Below are 25,242 nucleotides of genomic sequence, written 5' to 3' on the forward strand. Positions count from 1 at the left end.
TATTCATTTAAATATTTAATAGTAAATAATAATTCGTGCTGTTTGTAAATTCTCTGGAATTCAATTGATAATAGACTCATAATATGCTCATAATCTTGTTCAAAGACGAACCATTCCCTACCCTCTATATGTTTTTGTTGATATGTTTGTTTATTTTTGTTAATTTATATATTTTTTTAAATACAAATTTGTTTATGAGAGGGTATATGGATATTTGTGTAGTTTATGGAACAGATTATGCTGTCCGATACCTAATAAAAATATGCTTATGTAGAATAGTGTTTCTGTTGCTCTGCAAATAGTTAGGTAGTCTTCAGATGAACCCTAAGAAGTATATACCCCCCGAGAGGGAATCAAAGCTATTATTCTTTGATTATCTTCGTTTGAAATACATAAGGCGATGAGCCGATGAGGTCGTAATGTTAAATCGAGTTGCAGAGCAAGATCAGTTCGCATTTGAACGTCTTGAAGAACAAGTCTTGAAGAATCTCTCCGCCATGGCCATGAAGAAAGTGGCCCATCTTTTGCTCGTTCTGGCCCTGGGACTTGCAGTCGCGAGTTCCGAAAACCAGTTCCCAAATTCCCCGTGTAATACAGGAGGAGAAGGAGAAGGACAAGGAGGAGGAGGAGGAGGAGGAGGAGGAGGACCACGAGTACCTTCAGATCATCAGAGAGTCGTCAACGCCCTAAACAGCCTAACGAACATTGTTACCGCCTACAAGGACGAGATCGACACTAAAGTGAGGCTGCCGCAGCTCCAGAAGGTGATCAACACGATTGACACCTCCATGTTGGACTACCAAGGAAGGGCCAAGAGCCATCTGGATCAGTTGCGGAACAAGTTTAGTGTGGCCAGCCTCTCGTACCAGGAGTGCGTGAATCCGATCTTCGAGTGGTGCATCTCGATCAATCCCAGCATCAATCTCTTCCTCAACAACATCAATAAAACCGGCATCAGTTGCTCGGATAGGAATATTTTGTGGAAAATGCTGAGCAATGGGCTGCAGAATGGTCTGGTGAAGGCCCACGACTCCCTCTCCGCCCTAAGTCAGTTCGAGGACAAGGCTAATGATGTGGCCTGGGTACTAGCCCAGATGTACACCGACATCGAATCCGATTTCAAGAGTATTAGCAACAAACTGAATAGCGAAATTCAAGGCTTGCAGTGGAACAGAAGCCCTCAAAATATCAAATGGGAGACGGTCATTGGTTACATATTCTGGAGCATCATTGAGCTCGTGAAGGATCCAAGTTTCGAAAGGATATTCAAGTATTTCCACCCAGACCATTGGAAGTACATCAACGAGGAGAAGATAGCCACCAAGCAGAAGGAGATCGAGATAATCAATCGGTTCTTCGAAATAATGAAGCAGACACTCACGGAAGCCACCTCCATAGCTGGCCAGGTGAAGGTTGGCCTGGACAGGGAGAAGCCCATCGTGGAAGCCTCCATTCCCCCCCGCATGGTAAGCGGACACATCCAGCAATTGAAATGGTTTGAATCTATTTATATTTGTAAATCCTTTGCAGGACATTGTGGCGTTGATGGGCCAGGACGAGGTGCGCAGTGGCTTGGAGCCGATCTTCCGTCAGTTGGACAGCGTCTGCAAGGAGTTCACCACCCTGCGGTCTGCCCAATTGACCGGATCACGAAGAGGAAAAGGACCAGAAGAAACCGGTGGTCCAGGAGGAAATGGAAAGCAGCGAACACAAGGAGGAAATGGAGGAAGACCAGGACAGACAGGACTGTGGGGACATGAAGGACTTACTGGACAAGCGGGACACGCAAGCCAACCAGGAGGACAACCAACACAAGGAAATGCAGGACCATCAGGTTATAAAGGATCTACAGGACAACCGAGACAGGCGGGACAAACAGGATATGGAGCACAACCAGAATACAAAGCACAATCAAGATATGGAGCACAAGAAAGATGTGGAGTACAACCAGGGGATGGAGCACAACCAGGATATGGAGCACAACAAGGATTTGGAGCACAACAAGGATATGCAGCACAACCAGGATATGGAGCACAACAAGGATTTGGAGCACAACAAGGATATGCAGCACAACAAGGATATGCAGCACAACAAGGATATGGAGCACAACAAGGATATGGAGCACAACAAGGATTTGGAGCACAGCCAGGATATGGAGCACAACAAGGATATGAAGCACAACAAGGATTTGGAGCGCCATCAGGATCACGGAGGAACAAGGATCACGTGGGGGACACAATCCGGCAATCGTGATACACATGAAGGATCCGTAAAACAAATTGCAGATTATTATTTTTATACCCTTGCAGAGGGTATTATAATTTTGGTCAAAAGTGTGCAACGCAGTGAAGGAGACATCTCCGACCCTATAAAGTATATATATTCTTGATCAGGATCACCTCCTGAGTCGATATGAGCATGTCCGTCTGTCCGTCGGTCCGTCTGTCTGTCGGTTTCTACGCAAACTAGTAGCTCAGTTTTAGAGCTATCGAGTTGAAACTTTGCACACATCCTTCTTTTCCTTGCAGGTAGTACATAAGTCGGAACGGCCGGGATCGGTCGACTATATCCTATAGCTGCCATATAACTGATTGATCGGAAATGGCATAACTTTGTTGTTTTTTAAGATAGAGGGTTGGGACTTTCCACACATGTTATATTTGACTAACATATCTTATGTACAAAATTTCATAAGGATCGGCCAACTATATCCTATAGCTGTCATACAACGATCGGAATTGGCATAACTTTGGTGTTTTTTAAGTTAGAAAGATGGGACTTGGTACAGATTCTATTTTGGACAAAATAATCTGATTTGCCAAATTTCATCGGATCGGCCGACTATATACGATCTTCTATATATGTAATAATATAAGATGCGTGGCGCCACCTAGCGGACTGCGACTGAACTGCAAGGGTATATCAACTTCGGCTCCGCCCGAAGTTAGCTTTCCTTTCTTGTTTTTTTATAAATTACTTCATGTTGATATTTATCAAGAATACATCCGAATTTTTAAATAAAAGAAACGATTTATTTTAATTTTTGAGACTTGGAACTCCCAGTTCCTATAGCGCCTTTTCGATCAAGGGTTTTGATTAATTAAACACTATACCTAGATACATATATCACATCAAATAAAATCTGATATTAATTTTGATGACAAAAAAAAGGTTTATATTTTAAAAAAATTAGACAAAAAAATTATTTTTACCCGGAACGTCCTTATATTGTTTATTGTTATTGAATATGTACATTAGCTTCACCATGGTTAGCTCTACTTATTGGACTATATCTTGAGTAAGCGAATTTTCCCAGATATGAACGATATATCAAAAGTTGCGTTTTCTCAAGGACTATCTCCACAAGCAAAATGAATAGAATCGTTAGAGCCAATTTAAAAAAAACAAATTTTTAATAAAAAAAAAGTCTTTTCAGTGTATCATTTTTTCTTACGATTTAGAAATTAGGTCCTAACGAAAGTGAATAAGATATTTAAAAAACTTTCTATCGATGTACGCATTTTTTAAGTTTAAGAGAAACATCTTCATTTGGGAAATTCTTTAAAAATCGAATAACTATTAACAGAAAGTAGGATCGGGTTGGTGGGGGCATTAATTGACGCGTATTTTCGAATATATTTCACATATCTCAAACATAAACCACAATCTCCAATTTAGTGAATCAAAAGTGAATCGGACTGCCATCCGCCGTGATATATCTTATAATCCTGGCCATACTATACCATCCATACTGTCTTTTAATTAGTGCTATAATATATTTCAGACATAAAATATTTATTTTTAGCTTAGCTCCTTTGACCAAAGCTTAAGGAGTTATGTATATTCAGTTATGATTTTCAAAAAATCAAAATTTAAAAAAAAAAATATAGAATTTTGAGTTTTTGCATTTTCTTAATATACATATATCTGAGTATTCACACACAACATTTTTGAATATTTTTGAAATTGTAGACAGGGGCAGTATAGGCAGTAGGGGACCAGTAGTTAAATGCTTTTTTCTCAAAACTGTGTTTTGAAAGTCGGTGAGCAAGATTTTTTAGAAACGGCTGAAATTTCTAAACATGATTTCCCCATCCGATGAAAATTTATTATTTTTATAAACAAATTTCTATGATTCAGTCCAAAGATATCGTGCTCACCGCAAGACTTTTTTTTAAAGGACGTCTGCAAAATTGGCAAAATGAACGTTTCCTATAATTATTTTGAGCAATAAAAAATATGTAAATATAGTTTAAGATTGTCATAATTTACCTGCCAAGATTCAAATCAATAAACCAAATAGTTTGCTTTGAAAAAATTCATGAAAAATGCCTTTTTCGACCTCCTAACTACATATAACCCCTTAAGAACCCCAGAGAACTCTTAGACTTGTATGCCATTCCTATACGTAATACCACTAGGAAACTTCTACTTATTTCATTTTCAAAAAAATAGCTTTATAGAATGTATATTTTTGAATGTGATCGGCTCTTCGGAATGTGACCCATCGGCTCTTCGTACTGGTCAGAGGTGCTATCCCGATCCTATCAACATCGTATCGACCTCGCGGGGCACCCCAGCAGAGATACGGGGAAGCTGATAAACAAAAAAACCACCGCCTTACCGTATAAGTGATCGCTCCACCGCCTTCCGGAATTCAAAAACGAGCAACACCATGCGCGGTTCACTCTGGGAATTCCTAATGATCTGCGGCCTCTTTTCGGCCGTGGCGGGCAATGGCCTGAGCACCCAGTATCGAGGCAAAGCCCAGCATCCCGAATTGCCGGATCACTGCATCTACGAGGAGCTCGACTTGGCTGTCCCGCTGTACGGTTCTGCCCTGCCCACCGGCTACAGGGGCTACTGCGTCAAGGCGATGTGCACGGAGGACTACCTGCTGATGATACGACAGTGAGTAGTGGTGATAATGGAGTAATGGGTCTTAAAACAAAGCATAATTTCAGCTGTGACCCACTTCCGTTTCCACGGAACGGCTGTCGCTTGTCCGCCGGGAACTTTGAGCTGCAGCATCCCCACTGTTGTCCCCAGATGGAGTGTCCCAATGGAGTCTCAGACTAGCCACCATCTCTTCTCTATCCTTCAAGTTACAATGTCTTTCCTACAAAAATACGAACATAAATGAACAATATTTTGAACTAAAAAGACTAAATTAAAATTTGTACACAAATTAATCGCCATTTGGTACGCCCCATGGCCCCAGGGATCCTGACCTTTCCATCTAATCTGTGATGGGCCACAACTAGCCGGCATCTGGATGGAGAGTGGGGCGATTGTTCGATCAGTCCGATTCATAGCTCGAGAAGATGCAGCCGGTGACGTTCGTACTCTGCCTGGTGGTGCTGGGCGCTCACTCGCTCCTGGTGTTTGGCGGTGGGACAGGAATTACTCTCCAAGTCGCTCCTTAATCGTATCCTTTTTCCTTCAGCTGACTGTGAAATTGCCGGCCAGAAGCTGAACAAAGGAGAAACGTACAAGCCGCCAGATCGTTGCATCCAGCACACCTGCCTGGGAGCTCCGCGCCGCATCCAGACCGTAATGTAAGTAGCCAGGCCGTAAAGGAGTGTCTCCACCTTATCCACTTCGAACTACTCCCCTAGGTGTCCCTCGGTGGCATCCCTGAAGCCCTGCAAGCTGGTGAGCGATACGTCGAAGCCTTATCCGGCCTGCTGCCCCAAATACGAGTGCTAGAAGACCCTCTAAGAGGCACAACTGGATGGAAAATGTATAATTAACAATTATAGAGATGATTCAAATACATACATGATAACCCTGAGCCACCAATGGGAGTCAGATGGTTTGTTTTTTTTTAAAAAAAAACCAAAATTGCGCATTTATTTCGATTTCGGTTTGGTATACAGGCTTGAACTTAGTCGTATTTGCTCATTTATATATATATATATATATATATATATATAGAATATAGTAAATATTACAAGTTGTGTTCTACGTGTATACATATATAAATATTCTCGTGTCAATTGCCACTAAGTTTGCAGGTTCACCATTCGCTTGGACATGCACATTGTTTGCTTGCATAACAAGTATATATATGTATACATATATCTCTCTATATATATATAATTATGTTTGAATTTGTATAGTTGTCTAAAATAAGAGTTAGTAGCAGGAGCAGAAGGAGGAGGAGGAGAAGGAGGAGGCTCTGGTCCAGATCCACAGATAGCCAGAGGGGCGGCAGTGCGGAGCTCCTCCTCCGCTTCATCTACACTCGCTCTCGCCCATTCACACACAAAAGCACACAGGAAATCGATCTTAACACTACGATTATATATAAATATAATATAATATATATATATATATTTGTATATGGTAAAAAGGGATCAAATCCGAAACTATATCCGAGCCGATATCGCTCCGGATTTGGCTAGATAACTCTTGTTCTCTTGCTCTCTTGTTCCAGCTGTAACCGATTGTAACCTGAGCTAGTCTAAACATTCTTTAACTATGGTCCATTTGGCCCTGGAGCCAGATTAGTTGAATACGGGTCATATGTCCTTACAAGTTAGTACACATTGCTAATCTTAATTACGACATTACGACATCCTGGGTGACAGGATGAATCGATCTCGACACTCTCGACGATATCGGCGAGAACACTTCGAGTAATCGAAACAATATTCTTACAATTGAGATACAAAATATGGTAAGGTTTAAAAGGATAATCTGATTACAACCAAGGTATAATTAGGATAATGCTAAATAAAATGTAAATCTGATATATATTTGCACTATAAGTGGAGATTTGTGGGAAAAGCCCTTGTACACTCAAATGAATATTGAAAATAAATTTCTTTATGCGTTTTGCTCCAGAACTTAAAAATATTCTTCTGATTCTGTGTGATTACTCTTTGCTCTCTCCCGATTCCATGCCAATGCTATCGAAACCATCCCAGTTGAGAAGAAAGGCCAGGATGGGGGATTTAACCTAATCCGGTGACGCCAGCTGCGGCGCCAGAGACTCCTCCTCTCATTGCCGCGCCGCACGCTCCGTCTCCATGAGGCACTCACGCACCAGGATGCGGGCATGGACAATGCCGCGCTTTAGCCGCTCGGTGGAGCTGCGCGAGCCCGTATATGTCGGCCGGATGTCGCGTCCCATCTCCTCGATAACGGCCAGTAGCTGAGCGTATTTGGTCAGACCGTTGCCGGGCCCCAGAGCCGGTAAGCTGGCCGTGGAGGTGAGCGGCGTGGTAATGTTGGCCGACGTCTGGGTGGTCACCACCACCGGCGATGTGGACGGCGGCGGGTACTTCAACTGCGATGAGCTCAGGTTGAGGCCCATGTTGTTGCTGTTGCCGGAACTGGAGGCGCTCGAGTTGCGAGCTCCGTTGGTGGCGGCGGCAATATTGGCCAGCGACAGGGCAGCGGCAGCGGCAGCCGCCGGTGTGGCTGTGGTGTTGGACTGTTGCTGGAGCAGGGCCAGCTGGGCTTGCAGGAATTGCGGGCTGTATTGCAGCGCGGCGACAGCGGCAGCAGCAGCTGCATTGGCCGCGGCCACCGAACTCTGCTTGCTGTAGTCGGTACCGCCGCCACTACCACTGGCCGAGGAGCGATCACGCTTACCGCTGGAATAGTCCGTGGCGGATGCGCCGCCAGAGCCGGAATTGGAGCCACGAGAATGATGTATGGCCGAGATCTGGATCTGGGGCTGTTGTTCGCGCTGCTCCCGCTGCTGCTGGTAGTTGTAGAAGTTCTGGACTTGCGAGCGCGGTATCGGTGTCACCGTGACGTCACTCAGCTTGGACTCGACGGCCTGGATGTCCATGATGTCCATTGCTGTTGCTGCTCTTCTTCTTGGTATAGTTGCTGCAACAATAGTACCGTTACTAACGTCCGCTCCTTGACGCTGTCGCCCCACTCACCTTGTGTTCTTTGGCAGTTTGCAAAATCCTTCGACTATCAGTTTGCGGGTTTTTTTTAATCCAGCAATTTACGCTTTCCTTTTTTACGCACAAACAAAAATCTATTGCAACCACCACCAACACAACTTGACACACACTCACACGCACGCACCGTTACAGTTAAGTGTTGGCAGCGTGGGAAGATGCAAATACCAGAAAAAATACCAAAACTACAACCGTCAGCTGCAATCGGCTGGAGCTTGTTTTTTCATATTGTTTGGCAATTAGAAAGCTGATATTTTTGTATTTCGATAGCTAAAGACAGCATTTTATTCTTTTTATTAGAAATCTCATCAAAACCCAATGAATAACAAATATTTTCAAAAACAGCTGATGGCTTTTTAAACTGCTTGTGGAGTATTGCAAAACACCGCGATCATTGTCAACAAGAGCAAGTTCTAATTGATATATTTCTTATTGAAATTTAATACTTTGGTTAATAGAGCTAATTGAAGGCGGTCAATACCCTAATATGTAAAAAAATCTTTCATACTTTTAAATAAACAAGACACTCAATTGAAATTTCAAACGCAACGGCTGACTACCAGCACTGGCCAGCGGCGCGGACAGTGCTGCACAATGGCGCGTCATTGTCATGACAGTGTGGCGAAAAACAATAGCGAAGAAACTGTGAAACTACAAAACTTTGCTGTTGACATCTGGTCGCTTTGTGAAGCTATTTCTAACCCCTTTAAGTGATATTTCGTTGTGATCGGTTGCAAAATCCCTTAGTGATCTTATGGAATGTGTTATTAAATTGCAGCGGTTGGGATAGCAGCAGTAAAGGTGAGCGCAGGCAGCAGCAGATTGCAAAAAAAAAAAAAAAAATTCACTTACATTTCCGCGACCGTCTGTTTCTGCATCGGTGTGTGCGTGTGTGCCTGTGTGTTTGTGTGTGTGGGTGCTCTGTGCATGACGTAAAGCTATAACGTAACGTTCGTTTGCATCTAATTAGCAAAACGTAAGGCATTGATTAGTTAGTTATGCTATTTTTCTTAAATTTATTTATTTTTTTTTTGTTGTATTTGCTGGGACAGCTGCATATGTGTCGCTATGTGTGCCGCCGCATAGGCGGGGGGCAGTGTTGCACAGCGCCGAGATAAAGGGGCACAATAGAGCCACCCGCTCATATCTTCCCAACCCTCTGCGCTTGGTAACCTATTAGTTTTTTTTTTTGTTGTTTTGTATTTTTTTTTTTTTTGAAGAAGAACTTCTTCGCTGTTTATTTTGTTATTCGTTGCCTGACGCGACCAAAGCGACAGTTGGCATTTGAATTTTTCCTCCAAAAAACACACACACACACGCAAAGAACACACTGTAAAAAAAATAAATAACTGTTAACTGTTAATTTTTAAAAAAAAATATTAATTTTTGTGAAAAGTTTTTGTGGATCAGGAGGCATTTGGAAGTTTTGTTACTTGGCTGGAAAGTCGGGCGATGTCGCCTCAGTAGTAGTTTCGGTCAGTTAACGTGAGTGAGATTTTTGAGGAGAAGTCACAAAACAAAACAAATTTTTCGGCCTGAAAAAATTTCGACTTTTTAATTTTGTATCGCAGACATTTCTCCCTATCTATTTTTTTTTTTTTTTTTTATTGCACTTTTTCTCAAAAAAAAAAAAATAGTGAAGCCGCGTCCACGTCCGTGATTATAACGGAAGTCCTGCTCCTCCTACTCCCAGCCGGTAGTAGCCAGTAGTAGCCATTAGATATTTTGTCCAGAGATCTGCGGGAGATCGTTGTTCCGGTCATTTCAAATCTTGAATCTTGAATTTGCTGAAAAACTCATCCCCCCAACCACCTCACTCATTGGCAGGATCACAGATCAGGAAGAGGACTCTCTACAGCAGCAGGAACAGAGAGCAGAAGCAGCAGCAGTAGCAGCAGCAGCAGGAAGAAGGAAGGAAGACGAGGAGCATCCAGATACCAGGATTCAGATTCAGATTCACAAACTATAGTTGCAGTTTAAAGTTTTATTTTTAGATCAAGGACTAAAAAGGGAGATTAAGAGACACGACATCAAGATATGGACATGATTACTGTGGGACAGAGCGTCAAAATTAAGCGCACCGATGGACGCGTCCATGCGGCCGTGGTGGCGGTCATCAATCAGTCCGGCAAGTGCATCACCGTCGAGTGGTACGAGCGGGGCGAGACCAAGGGCAAGGAGGTGGAGCTGGATGCCATATTGACCCTTAATCCGGAGCTAGTGCACGACGCCGTGGAGCAGCATGCTGCCCCGGAGCCAAAGAAACAGGCCACAGCGCCGATGAATCTGTCGCGCAATCCCACACAGTCGGCCATCGGCGGCAACCTCACCAGCCGCATGACCATGGGCGGCAATCAGCTGAACAAGATCCATGAGACGGCCGCATCCACTGCGTCCACCGGATCCGTCCAGCCGCATCCATTGGGCAACAGCAACGGCAGCAACACGAACAACACCCACAGCAGCGCCTCCAACACTAACGCCAGCACTACGGGTCTGCAGCGGCCCCGCTACACACAATCGGTTACCGCCACCAGCCAACAGACGCGCATCGCGTCCGCCGTTCCCAACAACACAATGCCCCATCCCACGTCACTGAGCGTCGGCTCGTCAGCGGCGGCGAACGCCTCCGCCTCCGCCACCACTACCACCCAGGCCTCCAACAACACAACACAGGGCGGCGGAGTCGGCGGCGGAGCACGCCGATCGCACGCCCTCAAGGAGGTGGAACGATTGAAGGAGAATCGCGAGAAACGACGCGCCCGTCAGGCCGAAATGAAGGAGGAGAAGGTGGCCCTGATGAATCAGGATCCGGGCAATCCCAACTGGGAGACGGCACAAATGATTAGGGAGTACCAGAGCACACTGGAGTTTGCGCCGCTGCTCGACGGCCAGGCGGTGGACGATCACCAGATCACGGTCTGTGTCCGAAAGCGTCCCATCAGCCGGAAGGAGGTCAACCGCAAGGAGATCGATGTGATCTCGGTGCCGCGCAAGGACATGCTCATCGTCCATGAGCCGCGCAGCAAGGTCGACCTCACCAAGTTCCTTGAGAATCACAAGTTTCGCTTCGACTATGCCTTCAATGACACGTGCGACAATGCCATGGTGTACAAGTGAGTATTAGTTTGTAGCTCTGGTTGCTTAGTTTAAAAGTAAAAAATAAAAACACACGAAAATCAAACAAAAACATGGCCAGAAATGTCGAAAACCCGAATTCCAACACTGCCCATATATGCACCTTATGTTGCCAGCCAGTTTCCAACTGGAAGCCACCTCGCTCTCTGGCATATATCTGACATTGTTTGTGTGCCACGATTTCCAAGGCCACTGACACATATTCCCTCCCATTTGTTTTAGATTAATTAACTTAAATATTTTATTATTTTATTGGCATTTTTAGTTAAGGTCTATAAGGTGTAAACAGATCTAACTAAACTATTAAAACTAACTACACTACTTTGTATTATTTATCTGCATTATTAGGATTATAAACTAGATTCTAGAAGGTATAGTTTTAAGTTTCTTATTTTTTATCCATTTGCTGCCAAATTTTGTATTTAAACATAACATTTTTCAAATATTAGAATTTTAAAAACCTATTAAAAGTAAGTGCTAAATATACGCAATAAATATGCAAAAAATATTCAATTAAATTTCGTAAAAATCTATGAATCACAAGCATTATTAGTATTATGATCTATATATAATAGTTTCTTCTACACTTATCTCTATGTTTATGGATACATATATGTATCTTTGAGATCTTTATAATCAATAGCATTTTCTAAATATATTTTTTAAAACTTAATCTTCATCTAAACCACAAAATACAACAATTTGTATTATTCATCAGCTTCAGCAACTAGATTATAGATCTTATAGATCTACTTTTATGTAGATCTATCTTTACATTTATCTCTAGATTTATGGATATATCTATAAACTATATAATCAATAGTGTATTCTTTATATTTTATTATAATTGTTTTAAAAACAATTACTACACTACAAAACTAAATGCATTATTGGGATTATAAACTAGATATAAACTATAGGTATTATTATTGATATTATTTTGGTATTATTATTGGCTAGGTATTATTATAATTGTCTTAAAAATTTTAATAATTGTCTTAACAATTCGTATTATTCATAAGCATTATTAGTATTATGATCTATAAGGGATAGCTCTCTAGGTTCTCGGAAATCTTAATAACTAACAATATTTGATATAGTTTATCACAATTGTTTTAAGAACTATTGAAAAAAAGTTCATTTTTGAATTACTTATCAGTATTATTAGTATTATGATCAAGAAGGTACAGTTGATATAGAATTATGATCTAGAAAGTGTAGTAATTGATCTAGAATTATGATTATAATTGTGATTTATAATTGAATATATAGAAAATTTGTTTTAAAAAGTCCGTTTTTTAGTATTATGATCTAAAAGGTATAGTTTTTATAGAACTACTATATCTTATTCGATTAAAATACCTTAGAGATAAGTAGTTTTTTTGTAGGGACTATTGGAATTTCGTTAAAATCAAATCCACAACATATATTTTAGATACAAAAGCAGTTATATTAATATCTGATATTATGATCTAGAGTCTAGAAGGTATATTTTTTTTTAAACAATAGACATCATCTCCATACTGGTCTTATTGTTGGTAGCTCTCCTGCGTTTTAATCAAATGAAATCCCTTATAGATACTCTCTCTTTTTAGTATTATTATCAAGATGGTTTATTTCCTATACCATAACTATATCACATCCACTTGAAACCCCCAAAAGTCTCCCATAACTAGTATTATATCACTGCTATTATGCTTCAGTTGACTGAAATATCTTCAAGAAACCCAATTTTTATAGAACCATAGTTCCTTATAGATGGTACTACTTGGTAATGCCTTATGGATGTCTCGTTAAGACACTAAATCAATAAGAATTCATTAAAAATAGTTAATATTATCTATTATTGTTCTAGATGGCTAATTTCCTATACCATCTTATATCTTATTCATCTGATATCTCCCAAAATCCCCCATGACTAGTATTATATCTTGCAGGAACCTAGTTCCTAATAGAACCCTCGCTCTCGCTCCCTATAGATGGTAATATTTGGTAATCCCTTATAGATGCCTACTTCCTATATTAAATAAACAATACTTCATCAGAAACAGATGTAGTTCATCTGTTTTAAATGACTATTAAGCCCGTCTAGACTGCAGGCCGTAGAACTTCGATTAGAGGAACAGGTAACATCTGTTTCTGTGTCTCGGATCGTATCGCGAATCGCAGTTGCCTCTGGCTGGCTGGCTCTACTCATCACTCGCCTGGCGACTCATTCACACGCCTATACTGGCTCTGGCTCTGGCTCTGGCTCTGGCACTGGCACTGGCTCTGGCTCTGGCTCTGGCTCTGGCCTGTGGACTCATTCACACATGCAACCACAACCGAGCCAACTGAAAAGCAGTCGCTCCCGAAATAGCCAAGTTTGTTGTTTTCTTTCTCGGCCGTATGACTAACCCCAGACCCCAGAGTCTGTCCGAGAGTGAAGAGAAAGAGGGGGGGCTACTGAAAGTAACTACCATATACTATGTACCTTCTGGCCCGGCGCTCTTGGTCCGTCCATTAGTAATTGTTTGGCTTCAATTGAATTAAATCGGCCCGCCTATGCCCCACCCCCTGTCCTCTTCGGGCTCCCCTGGCCCTCTTATTTCCGGCTCTGCGCATGAGTCAGTGGCTAATACCAGTCTGGGACTTGGTAGCGATACGGAGGCGACTGAGACTGAGACTGCCAGTGTCAGTGCGAATGCGTCACGTAACGCCATACGTCACGTTACGTCACGGCGGAAGAGAGTATCTCCCCGTGAATGAATAATTTAAAGATAAGTTAGAGCCCGAAATTATAACGAATTTAATATCCATAAATAACTGGGTGACCAAAAGCGATTACTAGGTATTAGGGCTCTATAAGGTTCTAGAGTTTTATTAAAAACTACGAGGGTTCTACGAGAGATTTCTGTCCAATAATCCCTAATAGAAACTAGGTATCTAAAGGGGATTAATAGATATTACCAACAAGAAACAACTAGGTTCCTATAGGACATTATCAGTCCAATCAGTCCAAGTAATGTAAAAACTATACTTTGAGGATTATAATACTAGTTATCGGGGATCTGGGAAGAGGGGCTATCTATCTATCTATCTATCTATCTAGAGGGACTACGAATAGACATAAATGTGATGTGCAAAACTATACCATTTAGGTCAAAATCATAATCATAAAAATCATGATTTGATAAAGGGATTCACTTTAAGGGATGTATGCTTTAAAATTTAATTATGTTTGTAGGTTATTAGATACAAAAATTATTGAAATTATCTATGAAACTATGGAACTAAGTTAGAACTAGGTGTCCATAAGAGATTACTTGGTATTACTGCCTATAAAAAACTAGTATTCTAAATAGGCCTAGAGTTCTATAAGAGATTTCAATACAAAAATACATAGTAGTAGTTTAAAAAATATATCTTCAGGATTATACTACTATTACTAGTATCTATAAAGAACATGTTCTTCATTAGAGATTACTAGATATTGCTATCTTTAAGATACTACTTTGCTATAAAGCACTACTAGTGTTCTACAAAGTGATTTCAGTTCAATAATATATCAGCACTATTCTTTTTAGGATTATTATACTAATTAAAGAGGATTATAGGGGGAATAGATACAGATGTGATATAGAAACTAAACCTAGACCATGATATCCGTAAGACCTGAAGCAATCATGATAAGATATAGGAACTTTGAAGAATATTTAATTGAGGATATAAGAGAATTATTGAGAACTAGGGGTCTATAGGTGATTGATAGATATTATTATCTTATATTAAGAACTGGGCTTCTATAAGGAACTATACTTCTATAAGGAACTAGGATTCTATAACTATACCTTCGGGATTATAATACTAGTTGTAAGGCATAATAAGAGAGATTATCGGACAACTAGACATAGATATAGAAACTAAACCTTATAGAGTATTTACAATTATATCAATAAAACATGCAGCAATCTTTAATATATATATATAGTAAGAATTATAAAGAAAACGTTAATTTAAAAGGAACAATGTGTCTATAGGATATCTATAATCTATAAAAAGGAACTATCTTCTACAAGGAACTAGTTTTCCATAAGAGATAGTGGTAGAAAGTTATATAAAAGCTATACCTTCTGGAGTATAATACTAGATATTACTATTATCAGTTATAGATTATAGTATTAAAGGTATTCATTATAGATATTCTATATTATCATTATAGATATTATTATCAGTAGTTATTTGGGATTATCATAAAAATAGACATAGATGTGATGTGGAAACCAAACCTTCCAAAAACCTAGACCACAATGCCTATAAAACATAGAGAATTTATGATTAGATACACTATCTAGTATCTCTATCACTAACAAAAATATATACCCCATCCTCCAGATACACAGCCAAGCCACTGGTGAGGACCATCTTCGAGGGCGGCATGGCGACGTGCTTCGCCTACGGCCAGACCGGCTCCGGCAAGACACACACCATGGGCGGCGAGTTCAACGGCAAGGTGCAGGACTGCAAGAACGGCATCTACGCGATGGCCGCCAAGGATGTGTTTGTGACGCTGAACACGCAGCGCTATCGCTCCATGAACCTGGTCGTCTCGGCCAGCTTCTTCGAGATCTACAGCGGCAAGGTGGGAGTCCATTTTTCACCTTCTTGATACAAATAATCAAATATATCTTTATTTTATTGCAGGTCTTTGATCTGTTGGCGGACAAACAGAAGCTACGCGTCCTGGAGGACGGCAAGCAGCAGGTGCAGGTGGTCGGACTCACCGAGAAGGTGGTGGACAGTGTCGAGGAGGTCCTGAAGCTGATCCAGCACGGCAACGCTGCCCGAACCTCCGGCCAGACATCGGCCAACTCGAACTCGTCACGCTCGCACGCCGTCTTCCAGATCGTGCTCCGTCCGATGGGCTCCACGAAGATTCACGGCAAGTTCTCGTTCATCGATCTGGCGGGCAATGAGCGCGGCGTGGACACATCCTCAGCCGATCGCCAGACCCGCATGGAGGGCGCCGAGATCAACAAGTCGCTGCTGGCGCTTAAGGAATGCATTCGCGCCCTCGGCAAGCAATCGGCCCACCTGCCCTTCCGCGTCTCCAAGCTCACCCAGGTGCTGCGCGATTCGTTCATTGGAGAGAAGAGCAAGACCTGTATGATTGCCATGATATCGCCGGGCCTGAGCTCCTGCGAGCACACCCTCAACACGCTACGCTACGCGGATCGTGTCAAGGAGCTGGTGGTCAAGGACATTGCGGAGATAATGGGTCCTGGCGGCGACAACGACATCATCGAGGTCATGGACGATGACGAGGAGGAGGAGAACAATCCAGTACTCTCCCATGTCCAGCAGGTGCAGCATCCACACACCCACTCCCAGACCTCGGTCGGTCAGTCGCTGAACCAGCGTGGTGGTGGCGGAGGCACTGGCTCCCACCACTCGGCTGCTGGTCTCCACAACAACAACAACAACAATAAGAACGGAAATGCCGGCAACATGGACCTGGCAATGTTGAGTTCGCTGAGCGTAAGTTCCCAGTGGTTCCTCCCAGTTATTGTTAAGATTAGACTAAGTTAGTAGTTAGGAAGATTAAGGATTATTGTATGTTATTCCCACAATGCCAAGTAGGCTGTGGATCTCAACCCCATCCCCCCACGTAGGCTATGATCTTTCCTGTCATCTCGTTCGGTTGTGTTCTGATCCCATTCGAAGCTGTAGTCTCATTCTGTTTGGATTTTCGGGTTGATCGGTCGATCTTGCAACTCTCTTCATAATGCCAAAATTTCCGACTAAGCGCTGCTCCTCGACAAGCGACTCGGCTCCGTTCCAGCCCCGCGGCTCCCAGACCGACCGCCGCCAAATGCCCAACACCGCGCCCTACACCAATCCTCGGACGCTGCGCTCGGTTTACGGTGGCGCCGCCCCAGGACGTGGCTCGGACTCGAATGCTGCCGGCATAATCATGACCACGCGCGGACGCCCGGATCAGATGCCCAAGCCCATGGACCTGGGACAGGAGGCCGCCCCATCACGGGTGTGGAACAGCAACAAGCCCAAGACCCCCATGGCGGCCAGGAGCTACTACGTGTATGCGAAGCAACCGGCTCCGGGGAAGGCGCCATCATCCCGTAAGGCCAACAGGCCGCCCAAGCAGTGGGTGAATCCGCCGTATCCGGTGCATCGGGTCAGGCCGGAGAAGGTGCGCAGCGATCGCGGTCGCAACTATGAGACCTTCTACGTGCCGTTCGAGGAGAAGCCGAATGCCCAGGGGTTCTTTGTGCCGCTGGCTAGTGGCCAGGAGATGCCGCCGGCACCAGGCCGCCAGGAGATGTGCGAGATGATGGACATCGACCCGGTGCCGATGGAGACGGATCAGGAGGCGGAAGCCATACGCCATCAGCGCTACTTGAAGCGCTGCAAGGAGGTCGCCGGTTCCAGGACAGAGAAGGACCAGCCGCAGCAGGAGCAGCAGCTGCTGTACAGGGAATTCCAGAGACTGCGTCCGGCCGGAGAACGGTATGTGTTGAAGCTGCAGACGGCCCAGGAGATCGACCAGATGGCCAACCTCATAGCCGCCGTCAAGAAGCACATGTGGGACAATGAGGAGCCGTTGTCCGTGGAGGATGTGCCGCCGCTGCCACCACCGCCGCAGTTTGCCCAAGATGGCCCCGAGGCGCAGTCTGAGGAGGAGCAGCGACCCAGGCTGGTGCGCAGCAAGACCTGCACAGTCTTCTCCACATTCGACTGCGACGAGGTGCTGTACGAGTACGCCTGCCAGTTGCCGTTCGTGCGCGATCCCTCTGACCCGAACGCGGTCCGTCCCAAGGCCAGACCCGGATCCAACCAAGGACCAGGAACCAGATTCTAGATCAGACTATCCATGCAATGACTGTTTATTTTGTTACTACGCTTGAACTGATGCAGAAATTTTATGAAATGCTTCGAAGTGTTACTCAAATCGGTCCACTCTTATAGCCAGGTATTGCTCTAGGGATTGCTCTTCTTAAGGTCCTCTAGTCTATATACTATATACCATTTAGTCCTTATACTATCCTTAGTAGTATTATACTGTATACTGTATAATAATCTATGTAATCCCTCTTGCAGGAACATGAAATGTCAGACGAGTTGATTGTACAACATCAGGCCATCGATGATCTGCAGCAGACCGAGGAGATGGTGGTCGAATACCATCGCACGGTGAACGCGACACTGGAGACCTTCCTGAACGAATCGAAGGCGCTGTACAATCTAACCAACTATGTAGACTACGACCAGGAGGGCTATTGCAAGCGGGGCGAGTCGATGTTCTCCCAGCTGCAGGACATCGCTGTACAGTGCCGGGAAATGATGGCCGAGTACCGGACCAAGCTGGCCAAGGAGGAGATGCTGTCGTGCAGCTTCAATTCGCCGAATAGCAAGCGTTAGCGAGTGGGATCCGGGACACAGTTCTAAATCACTTCTGGTCAACAAGCCAATAATCCTCCCCCTCCCCACTTCCTCTCACTTCACTTCACTTCACTTGAAACTTGTTTAATGATCCATCCCCCCCGAAGACTTCTGGCTTCTCTAGTTTTTCTGTTTTTTTTTTTTTTTCGTTTTAATCCCCCCATCCTCCCACTCCTAAGAGATTCCACAATCTGCCCGACGACCACACCATTCCACCCCAACTGCTCGCTCGTCTTCTGGGCGGGATCCGAGCAGGTGAGGGTGTAGGTTGGTCGGCTCGTCGAACGGTTGCTGGAAGGTTCTCTTCCAAAAAAGATTCAAAACCAACCCCAAAAAAAAAAAATGTAAAAAACAAGAAGATGCAAACGCAAATCGGAAAGAAATGTAAACAGGACACATCCATGGAGAAACATCAAGGACTGCTGAAGACAGAACAGGACAACTGACCGGGACAGCTCCAAACTGAAACTGCGATACTATGCTGGAACATTGTGAGACATGGTCAGATGTGAAGACGAAGACCCAGAGAGAAGGCCAGGAGTATCTTCGACATGTGTATAAAAAGAAAAGCAAAAAAAAACAAAAAAAAAGGAAGGATCAAGGATCTTCGCAACCTATTTCCCCCCGTTTTGGGCATTTTTACCGATTTGTAGTCTTAGCATACGAATAAAATTACTGCATCAGTTATCCGAGGTGTTCAACTCTTGGATCCATCTCCCTCTCTCTCTATTTGATTTAATTTTCAAGATTTTAAGTTAAAAAATAAAAATAGTGAAGAGGTTGCGATCATTATGATTTTATTGCAGTCGATATACTTTGTGAAAGAAAAAGACATTTACTATATATTTTAATTACTATTACTATTACTTACTATCTTAAATCTTAAACCTTAAATCTTAAAAACAAAAAACAAACCCATAATATGAGATTCCATTTACGATAATTTTTAATGCGAATTGTTTCATCAAAAGAGCACACACACATCCGAAATGGGGATTACATTTAACTATTATGAATTAATTGCGTATTGTATTTATTTAAAGGCCACAAAAACTGTATTTAATTTGTATTAATTTATTAAACACAAAACAAAATGGAAGTACACCAACACCACACAGCACCAAATCCAATTTAACTATTTAATTAATAATATTCTTTTTACAACTTCTATAAATAATTATAATTATTTATATGGAAATCGAACTGTAATCTTTGCCTGAAAGTTTTCCTCGACCCATTATTTCCTCGACTTTCTCTCGATATACACCATATATCATATACCATATACATATTATAATCGTATAATTTATAATGTATTTTTTATATATATTTTTTTTTGTGTCGTACTTGTGAAGAAGAATTTAGAATGCAAAGCCCCAATATCTCTGCTAATTTGAAGATTTGATTTGCATTTCATTTTGTACTAATATTTATTGTATTATTTTTAATTATTTTTATACGACTAAAACGAAGGAAAACCTATCTAGAAAGCAAATCAAATGAAAAATAACCAAACACTCGACCACACCGCTTCTACTGCGTTAAAAAATAAAAAAAAAAAATACAAGTTGTAACACTAAAATCGTACCCCTAATAGCTAGGGGGCGTAGTAACCTTAGCCTTATGATAAAAAAAAAAAGAAAAATACACACAAAAAAATAAATCAAACAAAAATTGAAACAAAAATTTAAATGAGAAAAGTATTTAAAAAGAAGAAAACATACTCACGTGCTTCTCCTAAGGTATTTATCCAGTCAAGGCGTTTAATTAATTTTTTTTTTATGTTTGTTAATGCATTTTCTTAGAGCACTATAAATGATAAATGATAAATTATAAATTATAAATAAGGGATTGCAATCCCTGGAAATGAATTTTTTTAATCCACTAAATGCGAGTTTTTAAAACGAAAATGTTAATACGAATTATGGAAAATGAAAAAGAAACTGAAACTGAATAATGAGTGCTTCGATATTATGCGGTATAAATAAAGTGTTAGGACTTGGACTCTAATAATGTATTATTAAATATAAATATTAATTTATATTGTAATAAAAGTGAACATACACAACTAAATTTAACATTAAAGATGTGTACAAGAAAACTAAGTGAGTTTTTTACTTTTCAATTTAATGGTGGGGTGTTTTTTAACATAAAATTTAACAATTAAAAATAAAATATACAATAAGATTGTTTTTAAAACAAATTTAGAAAGTGGGCAAAGGCGTAGTGAAAAACAATAAAGAAAAGGATGTTGTTATAAATATATATATATATATTGCAAAAGCTAAAAAGAGAACAATACAAATTAAGAGTTGTTTAAATTATTTTTTTTCTTTAATTTTGAATCTATTTAAATTCCAATAAGACTTGGAATACCGTTATTAACAGACCCCCTTTGCGACGACCATGGTTGTATGAGCGTTGCCAGATTGTCGTTAATAAGAGATAAACAGTAAAACTAGCCAAAAAAAGCTAGATTTTTTTTAAATTTATAATTTGATACTAAAGTACTTAAATAACTTAACATAATGTTAAGTATTATCAAATATTAAATATTTCAATACCTTGCGAGTTTTTGTATAAAAGTAATCTTTTTTAACCAATAAATTTAATGAACACAGCAGTATAATAAAGGATTTCAATTAATATTTATGACATACCAATATATATTGGTGTATTTTATCCTTATAATTTATCAAACTATAAAATATAAACTTAATTTTGAAACAAATCAACAAAAACAAGCTTGAGGTAAATTGATTTAAAAAAAATAGCTAAAGTAAGCGGAAATACAGTCAAGTGGGCAGCACTATATTCAAGTGACGTGGAACGCTAGAAATGCTCGAGCGTGGAAACTTCGCTGCTGGATTTGAATTAAATAGCCACTGCCGGACTGCTGGATAGCTAAAATGTTGGACTTTGTGGTGGTATTCACGAAGGGCGGCGTCGTGCTGTGGAACTCGAAGTCGAATGGGAGCACCAGTACCCCGTCCGAGAGCACTTTCTCCTCCTGCATCAATGGCCTGATCCGTGGCGTGATCCTGGAGGTGAGTGATGTCTAGATTATTGACTGTGTGGCACCAAAATAATACAACTGTCGCATAGGAACGCAATACTGAGGCCAAGTACTATGAGGAGGACCATCTGGCTGTGCAGTTCAAGCTAGACAATGAACTGGACCTGGTCTATGCAGCCGTATTCCAAAAGGTCATTAAGCTGACCTACCTGGACACTTTCCTGGCCGACATGCAGCTGGCCTTTAGGGAGAAGTTCGGCGGCATCTCTGCCGCTGGTCGCCTCTCGGAATCTTATGACTTTGATCGGGAATTCAAACGCGTCCTGAGCGCCGCCGAAGAGGCTTCCGCCAAGCAGGTGAAGGCTCCCAAGGCTATGCGCTCCTACAACGAATCGCAAAAGTCGAAGAAGACCGTCGCCTCGATGATCCAGGACGATGGAAAGAAGTCCGCGCCGGAGAAGCGTGTAAACATCCAGGAGACGCAGCCACAGCAGCAGGCACCGTTGTCGCCGCGCTCCAAGGAGGAAATCATAGCCGAGAACAGGCGCAAGCTGAGGGAGAAACTGACGCCCACCAAGAAGACCTCGCCGGGCGATACCAAGCCGAGCAAGTCCTCGGCCAGCGAAAAGGCGGGTAAGAAGCCGCGCGTCTGGGATCTGGGTGGTAATTCCAAGGACGCCGTGCTGCTGGACCGATCCAAGGATGCTCCCGAGGATGTCCAATACCAGAGCATCAACAGCGACGTAAGCTACAGTGTTTGTGTGCCAGTATAGTGTTTAAATCTTGTATTTTTTAGCTGGTGGGCACCATGCAGGGCGTGATTCCCGACTTGGATGTGGAGAGCGAGGACGATGAGGCCAACGGCACCGACTCCACGGACGAGGAGGAGAGTGAGGAACTGGTGCAGTCGAGGAAGAACAAACGTGGCGGCGGCCTGCTGTCGTACTTCAAGGGTATCGTTGGCGCCAAGACCATGTCGCTGGCGGAGCTGCAGCCGGCGCTGGAGAAGATGCGCGATCATCTGATATCCAAGAACGTGGCCGCCGAGATAGCGGCCAAGCTGTGCGATTCGGTGGCCAGCAGCCTGGAGGGCAAACAAATGGGAACGTTCGACAGTGTCGCTGGACAGGTTAAGGAGGCACTGACACAGTCGCTTGTGAGGATTCTGTCGCCCAAGCGGCGCATCGACATCATCCGCGATGCCCTGGAATCGAAGCGCAACGGACGACCCTACACCATCATCTTTTGCGGCGTGAACGGTGTGGGCAAGTCCACCAATCTGGCCAAGATCTGCTTCTGGCTGATTGAGAACGACTTCAACGTACTGATCGCCGCCTGTGACACGTTCCGTGCCGGAGCTGTGGAGCAGCTGCGCACCCACACCCGCCATCTGAACGCCCTGCATCCGGCGACCAAGCACAACGGCCGCACCATGGTCCAGCTGTACGAGAAGGGCTACGGCAAGGACGCCGCCGGCATCGCCATGGAGGCCATCAAGTTCGCCCACGACACCAAGGTCGATGTGGTGCTGGTGGACACAGCCGGACGCATGCAGGACAACGAGCCACTCATGCGTTCCCTTTCCAAGCTGATCAAGGTGAATAATCCGGATCTGGTGCTATTTGTTGGCGAGGCTCTCGTGGGCAACGAGGCCGTGGATCAACTGGTCAAGTTCAATCAGTCCCTGGCCGACTACTCCTCCAACGAGAATCCGCACATCATCGACGGCATCGTCCTCACCAAGTTCGACACCATTGACGACAAGGTGGGCGCCGCCATCTCGATGACCTACATCACCGGCCAGCCCATCGTGTTTGTGGGCACGGGCCAGACCTATGCCGACCTCAAGGCCATCAACGTGACCGCGGTGGTCAACTCGCTTATGAAGTAGACGCCACTCCTCCATCCTGTCGTCAGCCTCTCCTCTATTCCGATCTTTGTTTACCTGCTTTCCTCCTCATTTTGTTTCTTCCCAGGATTAAATATAGTGCTTTTGTCCATTTTGTTGTTGAAAATGTCTGGGATTATACTGATTTCGATGGATTGTTGGGGCAATCTGAATATTATTGGCTTTTCTTTTCCATTTCCAAGCTTTCCTATAGATGGTATCTATAGTTTCTGTATCTTTCGGTTTGATTCTTAATAGTTCGTATGTTTTTTTTTATAATTAAAGAGATTTTTTTATTGAAAAAGTATAGCATTTTTCATAATTTTTTGAGTGGATTATGGGTACTACCTATAGATCTTCTATAACTAGGATTTATAAACTCCTATTAATCCCAACAAATATAAAAAATCTCAAGAACTACCCGAATACTTTCTTACAGACATTGGATGTTTTTTAAATTTTGCCTTTTTCTTGAAAATATCGGATATAATTGTGGTACATATCTGGAATTAACCGCATAATCATATATATTTATGGATGATTTTTTCAATTTTATTGGGTTTTCTTTTCCAATTACTATCTTTTTTAATATAGTTTGTTGTTTTTTCATTTGATTCGTAATAGTTTGTATATTTTTTATAATTAAAGAGATTGTTTTGTTGAAAAAGTATAGTATTTTTTTTATTTTTATAGGTTTAACTATGAGTACTACCCTTAAACCATCTATAAGTAGGGTTTATATGGAATGTACAAGCACAATAAATTAAGAAAAAATTGAAAAAGTATAGTAATTCTCATTTTTATTGAGTTGAGTATGAGTTCTACCTATAAACCCTCTATAACTAGGGCTAATATACTGTATAAATTATCTAAATAAATTGAGAAAATCTCAAGAACTCCCCCGAATACTTTCTCAAAGACATCGAATATGATTTATTTTTTAATTTTGGAAAAAACTATTTTTTGGAAAAAACATCCTGAATTATACTTATTTAATTGGTTATGCTTTTGAGGGGCTTTTTTACATCAATATTATTTGGGTTTCCTTTTTATTGAAAACTTTCCTATAAAAAGTATATATTTTATATAATTACAGAGGTTTCTTATTAAAAAAGATTAGCATTTTTCATTTTTATTGAGGGTATTAAGAGTACTCCTTAGAGTCGAATAAGTAGAATGTATATGGGGTGTATAAGACCAAAAAATTTAAAAACAAGAAAGGAAAGCTAACTTCGGGCGGAGCCGAAGTTGATATACCCTTGCAGTTCAGTCGCAGTCCGCTAGGTGGCGCCACGCATCTTATATTATTAGATATGTAGCGGATCGTATATAGTCGGCCGATCCTTATGAAATTTGGCATATCGAATTATTTTGCCAAAAGAGTAATCTGTACCAAATCCCATCTTTCTAACTTAAAAAACACCAAAGTTATGCCAATTTCGATCGTTCTATGACAGCTATAGGATATAGTCGGCCGATCCTTATGAAATTTTGCACACAAGATATTTTGGTCAAATATAACATGTGTGGAAAGTCCCAACCCTCTAACTTAAAAAACGCCAAAGTTATGGCATTTCCGATCAATCAGTTATATGGCAGCTATAGGATATAGTCGACCGATCCCGGCCGTTCCGACTTATATACTGCCTGCAAAGGAAAGAAGGGTGTGTGCAAAGTTTCAACTCGATAGCTTTAAAACTGAGAGACTAGTTTGCGTAGAAACGGACAGACGGACAGACGGACAGACGGACAGACGGACAGACGGACAGACGGACAGACGGACATGCTCATATCGACTCAGGAGGTGATCCTGATCAAGAATATATATACTTTAT

General features: G+C 42.2%; 6 protein-coding genes and 1 long non-coding RNA gene across 9 annotated transcripts; 5 read left to right on the forward strand and 2 right to left on the reverse strand.

Moving 5' to 3' along the window:
* Nucleotides 1-371: 371 nt before the first annotated feature.
* LOC6503098 (keratin, type I cytoskeletal 9-like) lies at nt 372-4,321 on the forward strand. The gene is made up of 2 exons (XM_032453086.2): nt 372-1,466; nt 1,531-4,321. The coding sequence occupies exons 1-2, from the start codon at nt 420-422 to the stop codon at nt 2,251-2,253; spliced, it is 1,770 nt and encodes a 589-aa protein (XP_032308977.1). The 5' UTR covers nt 372-419; the 3' UTR covers nt 2,254-4,321.
* Nucleotides 4,322-4,532: 211 nt separating this feature from the next.
* On the forward strand, nt 4,533-5,170 carry LOC116655344. The gene is made up of 2 exons (XM_032453106.2): nt 4,533-4,911; nt 4,965-5,170. Exons 1-2 carry the CDS (start codon nt 4,676-4,678, stop codon nt 5,077-5,079), a joined length of 351 nt encoding a protein of 116 aa, XP_032308997.1. The 5' UTR covers nt 4,533-4,675; the 3' UTR covers nt 5,080-5,170.
* LOC116655345 lies at nt 4,777-5,361 on the reverse strand. Its single transcript, XR_004310466.2, has 3 exons — nt 5,232-5,361; nt 4,976-5,119; nt 4,777-4,894 (listed from the first exon to the last, which is right to left on the reverse strand). It is a non-coding gene; the product is annotated as an uncharacterized LOC116655345 (long non-coding RNA).
* On the forward strand, nt 5,240-5,794 carry LOC6503101 (la1-like protein 15). The gene is made up of 3 exons (XM_001963388.4): nt 5,240-5,391; nt 5,447-5,558; nt 5,619-5,794. Exons 1-3 carry the CDS (start codon nt 5,325-5,327, stop codon nt 5,707-5,709), a joined length of 270 nt encoding a protein of 89 aa, XP_001963424.1. The 5' UTR covers nt 5,240-5,324; the 3' UTR covers nt 5,710-5,794.
* Nucleotides 5,795-6,739: 945 nt separating this feature from the next.
* On the reverse strand, nt 6,740-8,084 carry LOC6503007. Its single transcript, XM_001963389.4, has 2 exons — nt 7,902-8,084; nt 6,740-7,845 (listed from the first exon to the last, which is right to left on the reverse strand). Exon 2 carries the CDS (start codon nt 7,811-7,813, stop codon nt 7,007-7,009), a length of 807 nt encoding a protein of 268 aa, XP_001963425.3. The 5' UTR covers nt 7,814-7,845; nt 7,902-8,084; the 3' UTR covers nt 6,740-7,006.
* A 399-nt stretch (nt 8,085-8,483) lies between these two features.
* LOC6503102 (kinesin-like protein Klp10A) lies at nt 8,484-20,227 on the forward strand. Of its 3 annotated transcripts, none has more exons than XM_001963390.4 (5): nt 8,484-8,726; nt 9,753-11,041; nt 15,438-15,684; nt 15,747-16,580; nt 18,162-20,227. In XM_001963390.4, exons 2-5 carry the CDS (start codon nt 9,963-9,965, stop codon nt 18,480-18,482), a joined length of 2,481 nt encoding a protein of 826 aa, XP_001963426.1. In that variant the 5' UTR covers nt 8,484-8,726; nt 9,753-9,962; the 3' UTR covers nt 18,483-20,227. The 3 variants fall into 3 exon arrangements, with proteins under 3 accessions (XP_001963426.1, XP_032308994.1, XP_032308995.1); XM_032453103.2 differs by lacking the exon at nt 8,484-8,726 and adding an exon at nt 8,759-8,901; XM_032453104.2 differs by lacking the exon at nt 8,484-8,726 and adding an exon at nt 9,314-9,410.
* A 1,068-nt stretch (nt 20,228-21,295) lies between these two features.
* On the forward strand, nt 21,296-23,534 carry LOC6503103 (signal recognition particle receptor subunit alpha homolog). Its single transcript, XM_001963391.4, has 3 exons — nt 21,296-21,550; nt 21,609-22,262; nt 22,316-23,534. Exons 1-3 carry the CDS (start codon nt 21,413-21,415, stop codon nt 23,408-23,410), a joined length of 1,887 nt encoding a protein of 628 aa, XP_001963427.1. The 5' UTR covers nt 21,296-21,412; the 3' UTR covers nt 23,411-23,534.
* Nucleotides 23,535-25,242: the final 1,708 nt, after the last annotated feature.

This window comes from Drosophila ananassae, chromosome XL, assembly GCF_017639315.1.
Source record: "Drosophila ananassae strain 14024-0371.13 chromosome XL, ASM1763931v2, whole genome shotgun sequence".
NCBI classification, from domain to species: domain Eukaryota; kingdom Metazoa; phylum Arthropoda; class Insecta; order Diptera; family Drosophilidae; genus Drosophila; species Drosophila ananassae.